The 15,203-nt window shown below is 46.5% G+C and overlaps 1 protein-coding gene across 1 annotated transcript; it reads left to right on the plus strand.

The window, feature by feature from the left end:
• The first annotated feature begins 12,557 nt into the window (after positions 1-12,557).
• On the plus strand, positions 12,558-14,152 carry SYCN (syncollin). Its single transcript, XM_020889106.2, has 2 exons — positions 12,558-13,187; positions 13,992-14,152. Exons 1-2 carry the CDS (start codon positions 12,793-12,795, stop codon positions 13,999-14,001), a joined length of 405 nt encoding a protein of 134 aa, XP_020744765.2. The 5' UTR covers positions 12,558-12,792; the 3' UTR covers positions 14,002-14,152.
• The last annotated feature ends 1,051 nt before the right edge of the window (positions 14,153-15,203 follow it).

The raw sequence follows: 15,203 nt of genomic DNA on the forward strand, positions 1-15,203 counted from the left end.
CCTGCTTATTTAACTTATATGCAGAGTACATCAAGAGAAATGCTGGGCTGGAAGAAGCACAAGCTGGAATCAAGATTGCCGGGAGAAATATCAATAATCTCAGATATGCAGATGACACCACCCTTATGGCAGAAAGTGAAGAGGAACTGAAAAGCCTCTTGATGAAAGTGAAAGAGGAGAGTGAAAAAGTTGGCTTAAAGCTTAACATTCAGAAAACTAAGATCATGGCATCTGGTCCCATCACTTCATGGCAAATAGATGGGGAAACAGTGTAAACAGTGTCAAACTTTATTTTTTTGGGTTCCAAAATCACTGCAGATGGTGACTGCAGCCATGAAATTAAAAGACGCTTACTCCTTGGAAGGAAAGTTATGACCAACCTAGATAGCATACTTAAAAGCAGAGACATTACTTTGTCAACAAAGGTCCGTCTAGTCAAGGCTATGGTTTTTCCAGTGGTCATGTATGGATGTGAGAGTTGGACTGTGAGGAAAGCTGAGAGCCAAAAAATTGATGCTTTTGAACTGTGGTGTTGGAGAAGACTCTTGAGAGACCCTTGGACTACAAGGAGATCCAACCAGTCCATCCTAAAGGAGATCAGTCCTGGGTGTTCTGATCTCATTGGAAGGACTGATGTTGAAGCTGAAACTCCAACACTTTGGCCACCTCATGCAAAGAGTTGACTCATTGGAAAAGATCCTGATGCTGGGAGGGATTGGGGGCAGGAGGAGAAGGGGACGACAGAGGATGAGATGGCTGGATGGCATCACTGACTCGATGGGCATGAGTCTGAGTAAACTCTGGGAGTTGGTGATGGACAGGGAGGCCTGGTGTGCTGCGATTCATGGGGTCGCAAAGAGTCAGACACGACTGAGCGACTGAACTGAACTGAGTAATTAGTGGCCATTTTTACACATGCTTATTTTCCATTTGCATAAAAAGGAGTCTTTTAAAAATGTTTTATTTATTTATTTGGCTGCATCAGGTCTTAGTTGCAGCATGCAGATCTTCGTTGTATCATGTGGGACCTTTTGCTGCACTGCAGGGACTCTAGTTGCAGCACTGGGGCTCAGTAATTCTGGTGTCCGGGCTTAGTTGCTCCACAGCATGTCGGATCTTAGTTCCTGGACCAGGGATTGAATCCACATCCCCTGCATTGCAACGGGAATTCTTAATCACTGGGCCACCACGCAAGTCCCCGAAACGAGTCTTAAAGGGCCAAAATCAAGGTGTCAATAGGGCTGATTCCTTAGGGAGAATTCTGGGAAAAATGCGATTCCTTGCCTATTTGAACTTCTTGTGGCCACCTATATTCCTGGGCTTGTGGCCCTTTACCTATCTTCAAAGAACATCATTCCAGTCTCTGACTTAGCAGGCACACAGCTAATCCAGGCCAACCTCCTCATCTCAAGATCCTTAATTTGATTACATGTGCAAAGTTTCTTTTGCCAAGAAAAGGTCACATTCACAGGTTCCAGGATGAGGACCTAGATATCCTTGGAGGCCATTATCAGCCTACCACAATCAGAATTCCCTCTACTGTACCCAGGTGGGACCCTGATGCTGGGAAAGACCCTGATGCTGGGAAAGATTGAAGGCAGGAGGAAAAGGGGATGACAGAGGATGAGATGGTCCGATGGCATCACCGACTCGATGGACATGAGTTTGAGTAAACTCCGGGAGTTGGTGATGGACAGGGAAGCCTGGCGTGCTACAGTCCATGGGGTCACAAAGAGTCAGACAAGATTGAGTGACTGAGTGACTGAACTGATACTGATACTGACCAGCCTATCACAGTCAAAATTCCCTCTACTGTACCCAGGTGGTGGAAAGGCTGAAGTCCCTTTTCCCCCCCCTGGAGATTTGTGTCCTATGTGACTGTCTCTCATCCCTCAACCTGCCTCTTACCCAAGCAATGTGACATACCTCAATATCTAATCAGTATCTAATACATCAATATCTCATCTTCCTTCAGGAACAGGAAACTTGACTTTCCACCAAGCATATGGCTAATCTTTTTTAAAATTTTAATTAATTAATTAACTAATTAATTTTTGGCTGTGTTGGGTCTTCATAGCTACACATGGGCTTTCTCTAGTTGCAGTGAGCATGAGTTACTCTCTAGTTTCAGTGCACAGGCTTCTCATTGCAGTGGCTTCTCTCGTTGCAGAGCTTGGGCTCTAGGGCACGCGGGCTCAGTAGTTGTGGTATGTGGGCTTAATTGCCTCATAGCACGTGGAATCTTCCTGGACCAAACCAGTGATCAAACCAGTGTTCCCTGCAATGACAGGTGGATTCTTCGACACTGGACCACCAGGGAAGTCCACGACTCAACTTCTTATGGCATCGTATGCTCACCTGTAACTAAGTTCTGACAGTAGGGTGGAGACAGGTGTATCATGTATCACTTCTAGAAAGAGCTCTTAAAGAATAGAAAATTCTCTTCTTCCCTCCCTCTTATTCTTCATCTGTTGTCTGGAGTAAGGATGCAAAGATGGAGTTCAAGAAATCATCTTGGACCATGAAGAGGAAGCCATATATTGATGATGGAGCAACAAAATAGAAGAAGTTTGGGTCTTCGCACTGTGGAGCCCCAGACAGCTTGAGTAGCACCTGTCTTCACATAAAAGAGAAGAAAATTTATTTTCAGGAAAATCAAATACTAATTTGTGATAGACAGTATAACATCCCTGCCAAAGATGCCTTTTCCCAGTCCCTAGTCCCTGTGGATATGTTATACTACACGGAAAGAGGGAGATATGGTGGCAGATAGAATATAAGTTGCTAATCAGCTGAAGTTAAAATAAGGAAATTATCCTGCATTATCTGTGTAAGTTCAATGTGATCACAAAGATTCTTCAAAGTCAGAGAGAGGTTTGAAGATGCTCTGTTGCTGGTTTTGAAGAAGGAAGGGGCCACAGGCTAAGGAATGTAGGTGGCCTCTAGAAACTAGAAAATGCAAAGAAACAGATTGTTTTCTAGAACCTCTAGAAGTAGGCTTGATTTTATCCCAGTGAGATCCATTGATTTTTGGCACAGGGAGATCCATTTCAGATTTCTGATCTCCATATCTGTCAGATAATAAATCTTCATTTTATTTAACTATTATATTTACCTCTTGAAATAGACTTCTTTTTTTTAAAGTATTTATTTATTTTTGGTTGCATCAGGTCGTACATGTGGGATCTTCGATCTTCCTTGCAGCATGTGGGATCTTTAGTTGCTGCGTGTAGGATCTACTTCCCTGACCAGGAATTGAACCCAGGTCCCCTGCACTGGGAGTACAGAGTTTTAGCCACTAGACCACAAGGGAAGTCCCTGTGTTGCTTTAAACCACTAAATTTGTAATCATTTGTTTTGGCATCAATAGAAAACTAACACATAACTGATCCAGTTTTCTTCTCCTGAATCTTTCTGTTTTTAAGGGAGAAAATAATGATAATTATCACATTAATAATGATAATCAAAACCAGCATCAACATTAATAGTCAACAAACTGAGAATTTTTGTGTGCCTGATACAATCCTGGCACACGACACATTATCTTATGTAAGCTTCACAACAATCTCACAGAGGAAGTAGGAAGCATTAAACACAAATGTGGGAAAAGAAAAAAAAGCTGAAAATTAGCAAGCTAAACATCAGTCTCAAACGTTAGGATAAGAACAGCACAATACATTAAAAAAAAGAGTAAAAACCAAATGCACAATAGAAATGAATGCTACGTGTTATTATTAATGAAATAAGATCAAATTAAAGAAAAAACACAAATATACAATAGAGAGGAGCTATAAAGCTAAGTGTTGGTTATCACTAGTAATTTGGAAAAAAAATTGCAATTACATCTCAAAGCTGATGAAAAAAATTCAGCCATAAAAAAGGAAGGAAATCTTGCCATTTGAAACAGCATGGATGGCATTATGCTAAGTAAAGTAAGTCAGGCAGAGAAAGACAAACACTGCATGATCTCACCTTTTTTTTTTTTTCCCTGCACTGTGAGGCATGTGGGATCCTAGTTCCCCTGCATTGGGAGTGCAGAGTTTTAACCATTGGACTGCCTGATCTCACTTTTATGTGGAATCTAAAAAACAAACAAAAAGCTGAACTCATACAGAAACCAAGAACAGATTGATGGATGAATAAAGGTGGTCACAAGGGAAACAGTTCTAGTTATAAAATAGGTGAGTCCTTGGGATGTAACGTACAGCATGGTGACTATGTTTAGCAATACTGTATTGTATATTTAAAAGTTGCTGGATTCCCTGGTGGCTCAGTGGTAAAGAATCCACCTGCCAATGCAGAAGACACAGGTTCAATCCCTCATCTGAGAAGATCCCACATGCCTCAGAGCAACTAAACTCGTGGGCCACAACGATTGAGCCTGTGATCTAGAGCCTACAAGTGCAGCTACTGATACCAGAGTGCCCTAGAAAGAACCTATGTTCTGAAACAAGAGAAGTAAGTAGAGAGTAGCCCATTGCCTGACACAACTAGAGAAAAGCTGGGGCAGCAACAAAGACCCAGCACAGCCAAAATAGATAAATAAATTGAAAAAAAAAAAGTTGTGAAGAGAGGAGATGTTAACAGTTCTCACCACAAGGGAAAAAATGTAATTGAGGGTATGGATGTTCACTAAACTTACTGTGGCAATCATTTCACAATATATACATACACCATTACGTTGTAGACCTTAAACATATACAATACTATATGTCAATTATGGGCTTCCCTGGTGGCTCAGCTGGTAAAGAATCTGCCTGCAATGCAGGAGACCTGGGTTTGATCCCTGGGTGGGGAAGATCCCCTGGAGAAGGGAATGGCTACTCATTCTAGTATTCCTGCCTGGAGAATCCCATGGACAGAGGAGCCCCATGGATGGGGGTGGGGGAGCTACAGCCCATGGGGTGACAAACAGTCGGACAGGACTGAGCAACTAACACTTTCACTTTCATGTCAATATATCTCAATAAAATGAGAAATGAGAGGAAAAGAGAGAATGTACCAATGACCAATATAAGCAACAGAAAAGGAAAGCTTCTGAAGTTTTGCCATTTGCAGCAACAAGGGTGAAGCTAGAGGGTATTTTAGGCTAAGCAAAATAAGACAAAGACAACTACTGTACGGTATTACTTATATGTGGAATCTAAAAGATACAACAAACTAGTGAGGATAACAAAAAAAGAAACAGCGAATTCCTTAGCCGTCCGGTAGTCAGGAAGATCTCACAGCTGAGGCGTCAAAAAAAAAAGGAGACACAGAAAACAGTCTAGTGGTTACCAGTGTGGGGAAGCGGGAAGGGCAATATGCGGGTGGGGGAGCGAGAGGCACAAACCACCGGGTGTGAGGTAGGCCGAGGATGTGTTACAAAACGGGGAATATAGCTAGTATTTTATAATAGCTGTAAATGGAGTGTAACCTTTAACAACTGTACAAAAATAAAAGGAAACGCTCCTTACAAGTCTCAGAACTAGAAGAGGGAACTGGCTTTTGTGTGTATTGTCTCGACTTCACACGAGAGGAAACTGAAGCTCACAGATGCTGAGTAGCTTCCCAAGTTCAGGCAGCCCATAAGTGGCAGAGTCGGGCTTTGAACCCAAGGCTCCAGCTCCCCGCAGCAGGCTCCACGAATCTCTGTGCTTCGGCGCCACCTCGCGGCGAAACTCCTCCCCCTCCCCAGATATGGTTTAGGGTTTTCACCGCGGGGGTGGGGTGGGGTGGGGGGGGTGGGGAGCGGATCTCTGGGTCAAAAGTGTTACAGCCCTTGGGAGTTTCAGACTCTGCTTCCTCCACGGGTTGCTCTGAAATTTCATTAGATTTTCTCTCCCCTATGGTGCCCCGGGGCTCCCTACCGCTTCTCCCCAGCCTTGATCACCTCTGAATTCCTCCATACCCTCCTGGTGGCAGGTTGCCTGTCTGGAGTCAAATTCTTGGCTCTATCTGTCTCAGATGGGAGTGTCAGCCTTGCTTAATGGTCCCCAGCACTGCCAGCTGGTAGAAGACATGGAACCGAAATCCTACCCTAGACCTGCTAAATTATCTTAACAGGACCCTCTCCACCCCACCTCACCCCCAAGTAATTTGGGGCTGAGTGCAGCTTCCCAGGTGGTGCTAGTGGTAAAGAACCCATCTGCTAATGCTAGAGACCTAAGAGATGCAGGTTGGATCCCTGGCAGGGGAAGATCCCCTGGATGAGGGCATGGAAACCCATTCCAGTATTCTTGCCTGGAAAATCCCCTGGACAGAGGAGCCTGGTGCGCCACTGTTCATAGGGACACAAAGAGTCGGACACAACTGAAGTGACTGGGGATGCACACATCAGGAAGTCTGAGTAGCCCTGGCCTAGAGCACCAGGGGACCATGGGACCCAGGGAGCCTTCCAGATAGGTGCCTCACCTGAAGCAGGTGTAGCTGAGAAAATGGTCTTCAGCTGTGTCTTGAAGTTAGATGATGAGTGACCTTTTGTCTGCATTGGAGAAGATTCAAGTACATTCCAGAAATTTGGCTTCCAGGTATGGTCTAATGAGACTCCATCATGGAGCCCAATAGATGTTCCCTTTTCTATTGCTAATGGAATTTGGCTTAACTTGTTTGGAAAATTATATGAAATAAACTTTGTAGGAGTTGAGCAAATTGAGCTATCACTACGGAAAATTCTAGATATAATAAACAGTGACATATGAAGTCTTCGAAGACCAAAGCCCTGACCCAGTGTTCTCAAACTCCAGCCATCAAGTCCCCAGGAGGGCATTTAAAACTCAGACTGTTGGAGGGTATCCTTGGTGGTCCAGTGATTGAGAAGCCACCTACTAACACAGGGGACACAAGTTTGATCCCTGCTCCAGAAAGATCCCACATGCTTCAGAGCATCTCAGCCTGTTTGCTACAACCACTGAGCCTGTGCTTTAGAGCCTGGGAGCTGCTCCGACTGAAGCCTCTGCAACTAGAGAGTAGCCCGGCTCACTGCAACTAGAGAAAAGCCGGAGTGCAGCAGTGACGATCTAGCACAGTCATAACTGAATAAATAAATCTTTAACATTTAACAAACAATCTCAGAGTGTTGGGAATTCCCTGAGGGTCTAGTGGTTAGGACTCTGTGCTTTTACAGTCCAGGCTGTGTGTTGGGAACTAAGATCTCTCAAGCCAGCCTGGACAGCACCCCCTAGAAACAAAGCCACAAACAAACAAGCTCAGACTGTTGGGCCCCATCCCTAGAGTTTCTGATTCATAGAACTGGGGTGGAGCTGAGAATCTACATTTCTCACTAGTTTCCAGGGAATGCTGATGGGTGCTGTTGGTCCAGAGATCACGTTTTAAGAACTGCTGCTTCCAAATCAAACAGTCAGGGCTGGTTTGGAGGGTTGTATCAGCCCTTGAGAATTATATAGAAATGACCCCTCTCAGTGATCTGTCATTTAAAATGTGATTCATTCCATTGATCCAGTGTAAATTTAAGTACTGATCTGAATATTTTCCAGTATTCATGCAACAGATTTAGCATTTTCATAATGTTATTTATGTTCAGATTCTACCCGGATTGAGACAAAACTTTCTTTTTTCTTCTATTGGCACTTTCACATGTATACCCAGCTATTTTTTATGGTCTGATGAAAAATGTCAAATCAAGACATGAGATGTAAAAAGGGAATTTTTTTTTCATATTGTTCAAATAAAAATATATCAGTGAATTTTAAAAAAACCCTGGTGTTCTTCCCACTGCATTCCCGGAGTCCTTTGCAACGCCCCTGTAATAGCTCTTTTCATTGTGTTCAAATTATTGATTTACCATCTAACTTTCTCAAGGGCTCATGGGCTCCTCAAGGGCAGGACATTCTTTCATTTGAAGAAAAAAAAAAACGTGCAGTAAGATGTTTATTTTTCTACCATTTGTCCAGTTTATGTTACTAACAGCTAGGAGATTGTTTCCAGAGGAAGATGCCTAGTGGGTGCTCACGTGGGCATGTTAGATGTTTGCATGGAGTTCTGCGATTTTGAGATTTCATAGAGCATAGGGTGGGAGTGGTTGAGAACTGGGGCTTTGTCAGTGATGGTGGGCGTGTGATTCTGTTGGCAAGACATTGTCTGAGGCCGTGTTTCTCTGGTACTGTGTATCAAGCATATGTCTACACTTAATCCTCTAGGATTCACCAGTGAGTATCAGTGACCATCAGTGATAACTGATTGTGTGAAGGGGTGTCCCACCTTCCCTCAACTTGTGAGTGTGTCCCTGGATTGGGGATGCTGTGCCCGTGCCCTGGGTCTCTCTCTGACTCTGGCTGTCTGCTGTGCCCCAGAGGGTCCTGCGTTCCTGTCCCTGTCAGGGTCTCCTGACCATCCCATGTTGCTCTCTGTGTCTGAAGTTCACGGCCCTCCTGGGTCGCTGGGGCTCTAGGTGACTGTATCTGTCCCCAAGTCCAGCCCTTGCAGAGCTGGGAGGGCAGGGACTCTGTGTCCTTGAAGTTAAGAAGGCCCGCTGGGAAGTTAGCAGCTGGAGATAAGATTTCATAATCACGAGAGGAAAGGAGGGAGAAGGATCCAGGTTTGATTTGGGGTCAGGTCAGGCCAGGGTACAGGGTCTCAGAATCACTGTAAGAATACTCCTAACAGCTTCTGTTAATTGTGCATTTACCATGTGCCAGGCACTGTTCTTTGTACTTATATTTGTACTTTTTTATATTATATTTATACTGTCATTTATAAATATATTTGGGGTTTCCCAGGTGGCTCAGTGGTAAAGAATCCACCTGTCAATGCAGGAGATGTGGGTTCGATCCCTGGATAGGGAAGATACCTGGAGAAGGAAATGGCAACCCACTCCACTATTCTTGCCTGGGAAATCCCATAGGCAGAGAAGCCTGGCGGGCTACAGTCCTTGGGGGTCACAAAAGAGTCAGACCCAACTTATTGACTGAACAACAACATATTTATAGTTATACTATTGTATTTATTCACCATCACAAATATGTGTGTATATTATATTTATAAATAATTGTGTGAATTGTTCCTAATATTTTAAATAATATTTTATTGGTTATAAATTACTTTATATAGTAATTCTATCAGCATTTTCTGTTTCTATCATCATTTTGTATTATCCTATGGAAGATAGGAGGAAATGTTCAGAGAGATGAGTTCACTTGCCCGAGGTCATTCAGTAAGGTGACAGTCAAAATCTGAACCTAGTTCTTAGTGTTTCCAGCCTTTGGCTTGTAGCTCCTACATTACCCTGTGCAAGGCAGAAGACGGTGTCTAGCAGAACAAGAGGAAGCAGGGTCGGCTGAGTGGCTGTGGAAAAACAGCAGATTGTTGTCAGCGTGGTGGGGTGCTGGTGTATGTTGACCTTTGTCGTGAGCCAGGCACCATGCTAAGGGCTTTCATAATAAGAATATGGCAAGGACTTCCCTGGTAGTCGAGAGGCTAAGGACTCCGAACTTCCAAAGCAGGAAGCCCGGGTTCAGTCCCTGGTCAGGGAACTAGATCCCACAAGCCGCAGCTCAAGATTCAGTATGCTGCAACTAAGACTGTAGATCTCATGTGCCACGACTGGGACCCAGCGCAGCCAAATAAATAAATATTAAAAAAAAGAAGAATAGGCAAACACTCATATGGCACATAGCAAGGGCCCTACTTTAAGTGCTATTATGTGGATTATTTCATTCACTCCTTACACCAGCATCCTGAGGTGGATACCGTCTGTCCTTGTCTCCATGAGACCCTGAGGCAGAGTCACTGCGAAAGCTCGTGGAGGTACTGGGATCTGGCTCCAGGCAGCCTGGCTCCATAGGCTGTTCCTTTAGCCCCCCATACTTTTCTACTATCCTTTGTAATCTTCACAGCAATCCTATAGTGTAGGAAGAAATGTCACCCATTTTACAGATGAGGAAACTGAGACCCAGACTTGGACTCACCCACAGAGCCGCAGACTTAAACGACTACCTATCTGATCAGCTCATTCACACACCTGACCCTGTTCTCATCTGGCGGGAGGCCAGGGACTCCAGAGAGCCTCTGAAGGGCCTTGGCCAGACTCCCAGATGCCAGGGGCCTCATGTCCTTGAGGTCCTAGCCTCCCTAACCTTCCTGTGCAGCCCCTTAATTTTGCCTTTGGTTTGTACCATTTTGACTTGCTGATCAGTAAACATTCATGTTACAAAAATTGTCTATTTTCCCCCAGATTATGTTTTTTTATTTGTTGCTATATAAAAGGTTTAAGTTTTATACAGTTTAACCTATCCTTTGTTATTTAATTAAAAAAAAATCTATTTATTTGGCTGTGCTGTGTCCTAGTTGTGGCATGTGGGATCTAGTGCCCTGACCAGGGATGGAACCCAGCGCCTCTGCATTGGGAGTGTGGAACCACCAGGGAAGTCTGTTGCTTATTTTATAGATGCAAGATTTCTAATCTTGGTGAAGAAAATCTAGTTCCCTGGGAGTGAGAATTCTGGGGTAAGGGGCAGTGGCAGCTTCTTCCTTCCCTCTCCCCTTCCTTGACTTGTCCTTCTTGGGGTAGGTGGCAGAGGGTGTTGTTTGATATCTTGTCAGTTTGTAAGCCCTCTTTACATATGTTGTTGTTGTTTTTCAGTCACCCAGTTGTATCCAACTCTTTGCAACCCCAGGGACCACAGCACACCAGGCCTCCCTGTCCCTAACTATTGACTGGAGTTTGCCGAAGTTCATGTTCTTTGCATCGGTGATGCTGTCCAACCATCTCATCCTCTGATGCCTCTTCTCCTTCTGCCTTCAATCTTTCCCAGCATCAGGGACTTTTCCAATGAGTTGTCTGTTTGCATCAGATGACCAAAATACTGGAGCTTCAGCTTCAGCATCAGTCATTCCAGTGAATATTCAGGGTTGATCTCCCTTAAGACTGACTGGTTTGAGCTCCTTGCTGTCTAAGGAAGTTTCAGGAGTCTTCTCCAGCACCACAGTTTAAAGGCATCAATTCTTTGGTGTTCTGCCTTCTTTACGGTCCAGTTCTCACAACCGTACGTGACCACTGGTAAGACCATAGCCTTGACTATATGGACCTTTGTCGGCAGAGCAATGTCTCTGCTTTTCAACACACTGTCTAGGTTTGTCATTGTTTTCCTGCCAAGAAGCAATCATCTTCTGATTTGATGGCTACAGTCACTGTCCACAGTGATTTTGGAGCCCAAGAAATGAAAATCTGTCACTGCTTTCACCTTTTCCCCTTCTATTTGCCATGTAGTAATGGGGCCGGATGCCATGACCTTAGTATTTTTAATATGTAGTCTTAAGCCGGCTCCTTCACTCTCCTCCTTCACCCTCAACAAGAGGCTCTTTAGTTCCTTTTCACTTTCTGCCATTAGAGTGGTATCATCTGCATATCTGAGGTTGTTGATGTTTCTCCCGCCTATCTTGATTCCAGGTTGTAACTCGTCCAGCCCGGCATTTCTCTTGATGTGCTCAGCATATAGGTTAAACAAACAGGGTGACAGCAGACAGCCCTGTCATACTCCTTTCTCCATCTTGAACCAATCAGCTTGTTCCATACAGGGTTCTAACTGTTGCTTCTTGACCTGCATACAGGTTTCTCAGGAGACAGGTAAGATGGTCTGGTATTCCCGTCTCTCTAAGAGCTTTCCACAGTTCATCATGATCCACACAAAGGTTTTAGCGTAGTCAATGAAACAGAGATAGATGTTTCTCTGAAATTCCCTTGCTTTTCCTATAATCCAGCGAATGTTGGCAATTTGTTCTCTAGTTCGTCTTCCTTTTCTAAACCCAGCTTGGACATATGGAAGTTCTTGGTTCGAATAATGCTGAAGCCTAGCATGCACGATTTTAAGAATGACCTTACTAGCATGGGAGGTGAGTGCAATTGTCCGATGGTTAGCACATTCTTTGGTACTGCCCTTCTTGAGAACTGAAATGAGGATTGACCTTTTCCAGTCCTGTGGCTGCTTCTGGATCTTCCAGAAGTGCTGGCACAATGAATGCAAAACCATCATCCTTTAGGGATTTGAATAGTTCTGCTGGAATTTCATTACATCCATTAGCTTTATTAACAGCAGTGCTTCTTAAGGCCCACTTGACTTTGCACTCCAGAATGTCTGGCTCTGGGTGACTTACCACACCATTGTAGTAATCTGGTTCATTAAGATCTTTTTATACAGTTCTTCCCTGTATTCCTTCCATCTTTATATATAATAGCTACTAATTCTGTGCTGTCCCAAGTGTTGCAAATCCCCCCCCCCCCCCCCGCCCCGGCCTTTTGTATATTACCTTGCAATGATTTTCCTCCTGCAAACATGTCTAACTAATTTCTCAACCTTGCTCTGGAAGATCTGCTCCTGGGGAGGTGGGGGCGACTCCTTTCTCATCTCCCTCCTCTCTCTCCCTTCCCCTCCTGGGTCTGTCTCTCCTTATCTCCAGCTTCTCCTTTCCCAAGGATATGACTGGGGGGAAGGGTAATGCCCAGCACGGAGGCCCAGCTCCCCTCCCGCTCTTTGGGCCTCTCCCTATTTGGAAGGGGGGTAGGTTCGGTATCAGTTTTTAAGAGCTCCTCCCCTCTATAACTATTAACCCTATGTTACCCTCTGTATTCCAGGCCACAGGTCCTGTCATTTGCTACATTCCTTCTTAAGCGGCTGAATTTTATGCAAATAAAGTCCATCCTGTATGCAGCGGTGGTGGGTTCTGATGTAGTCTGGGAAGTCTCCCAGCTCCCGGGTGCCCTCGCCTTCGCCCCCCAAGCCCTTATCTCGCAGCTTTTCGCTTCCCACGGGTCGGGCGCATAAAAGGGAGCGGGAGCTCGGGCCCCGCAGCGTCACCATGTTCCCGCTCTGCCCACTGCTGCTGACCCTGGCCCTGGCGGCCGTCCCCGGCGTCCGAGGCGCCTGCCCGGCGTCCGCCGACCTGAAGAACGCCAACGGGACGCGCACTTGCGCCAAGCTCTACGACAAGAGCGACCCCTACTACGAGAACTGCTGCGCCGGCGCCGTGCTCTCCTTGGAGTCGGGCGCCGACCTGCCCTACCTGCCCTCGGACTGGACGAACGTCATCTCCTCGATCGTGGTGGGCCAGCGTTGCGAGCTCACCGTGTGGTCCCGTCGCGGCAAGGAGGGCAAGTCGCGCAAGTTCTCCGCCGGTAGCTACCCGCGCCTGGAGGAGTACCGCCGCGGCCTCTTCGGGGACTGGTCCAACGCCATCTCCTCGGTCTACTGCAGGTACCCGCCCGCCGGCCCCACCACCCAGACCCCTGAGCCTCTGACCCAAACTGAGCGCCTTAGAACCAGTTTCCGAGGTCCCCCGTCTCCCCCACGCCCCCTCTTCCAAGCCCATGACCCTTGGATCTCCCAGATCCAACTCTGAGATCCCCAGACTTCATTCTGGGAGCTTCCCCTCCCATCTCCCTGAATCCTACCCACCAGAAGGCTGCGCTCTCAGGGGAGGGTAGTCCTCAGGCCTAGCCTGGTGATGGGAAGCCATAAACCCCCTCACTTCGAAGCCCCTAGAACCGAAGCTAGTCCTTCCCCACCCCTCTAGATCATCAGATCCCAGGGCTCTCAGACCCAGCTCTGGGGCTCCCAGATTCTAAACCTGACTGACCCAGACCTTAAGACCCCAGACTTAATTCCAGGAGTGCCCTATCTAGCCCTCACGCTCCACTCTTCTAGATCCTCTACATCAGCCTTGGCCCCAGAAACTGGTTCCAGTAGCCCCCATTAAGGTTCTGAAACCTCCAGGCCCAACTTTGGAGGCCCCTGAGCCCACCCTGGACTCACATATTCAAACTCACAGACCCCGCGGCCCTAGATCTAGCCAGGGCACCCTTTAAAACCACCCACCTGCCCCTCTACCCCCAAGAACTCCAAGAACCCCCAGCCCCAAACTCTCAGGTCAGGATGCCTGCCCCTGAACTTGGAGCCCAGCCCCAGCCCCCAACCCCATCTCAGGCTTCTAGAATCCCTCCTACCATAAATCTCTGAAGCCCTGGCACCCCCTGGCAATAATTTTCGATTCTGTTGCAGTTGCAAATGACACCTTACGAGATCACTCATCTCCAGCCCTCGCGAAGTGCTAAGCCCCTCACCTGGCCTTGTTTGTGGGGTCTGCTGCAGTCTGTAAGACCCAGGAGAACAGAGGTTTCTGCCTGCCCTCATCTTGCCTTCCCTGTAATACAGCTCTTATGAAGCCATCCCTGTCTGCCATCTACTTACGTCTGGGCCCCAAGTCCACGCAGATGCGGGGTCAGGAATGGAGGAGGGAGCAGGGTGGTCAGGGCTGGGTCAGCCCACACCTGAAACAGTACCTGCTGTGGATGGGGACATATGTGTAGATCCTGTGGGGGCACACGCACGGATTTAGGTGTGCACACATGTGCACATACCCATAGGGCATCTGTGTGACAAGCAAAGGTCCTGCTGGCTGATTTTTTAAAATATTGATTTGTTTGTCTGTACCAGGTCATGGGCTTTCCAGGTGGTGCAGTAGTAAAAGAATCTGCCTGCCAATGCAGGAGACGCAAGAGACTGGTTCAATCCCTGTGTTGGGAAGATCCTCTGGAGTAGGAAATGGCAACCCATCCCAGTATTCTTGCCTGGAAAATTCCATGGACAGAGGAACCTGGAGGGCCGCAAGGAGTCGGACATGACTGAGCATGCACGCTGGGTCTTAGTTGTGGCACGTGGGATCTAGTTCCCTGAACAAGGATGGAACCTGGGCCTCCTGGCTTGGGAGCTCAGAATCTTAGCCACAGGACCACCAGAGAAGTCACACTGCTGGCTGATTGTTAAACACTGAAATGCTTTCCACACTTTTTGGTGGATAGCCACTTTCTGAATCCCCCCCTCCCCACACCAGGTGTTCAGGCCTGCCAGGGACTTCAAGACTCTCTCAGGATTCATATGTAGGATGGTAAGAGGCCTTCAAGGACTCTGCCCCATGTAGGTCCAGGGTCTGTTTTGTGATCTGCCCACAGCCCAGGACTCATGGGTTGTGAAATACTTTTAACGCCCCAGGGTCCAACACATGGAGAACACTTTCATTCTAATCTGCATATTTCTGAAAATTCAAATTTGCAATTTACGACTCCTAAGGATAAGGACCCTTGATGAGTACCTGGGTTTGGGGGATCTGGAGGAATAAGAGAAGAGCAATGAGGGGTCTTGGGAGGCAGAGAAGTAGAGGGATAGCTCTGGGGGATGATAACACGGGATTGGGGGGAGAAAGGAAATCTGGGG

Source organism: Odocoileus virginianus, chromosome 20 (genome assembly GCF_023699985.2).
Source record: "Odocoileus virginianus isolate 20LAN1187 ecotype Illinois chromosome 20, Ovbor_1.2, whole genome shotgun sequence".
Lineage (NCBI taxonomy): Eukaryota > Metazoa > Chordata > Mammalia > Artiodactyla > Cervidae > Odocoileus > Odocoileus virginianus.

Bases quoted from the DNA above. Each gene is read 5' to 3' on its own strand.
- SYCN (XM_020889106.2), top strand. From the start codon at position 12,793: ATGTTCCCGCTCTGCCCACTGCTGCTGACCCTGGCCCTGGCGGCCGTC.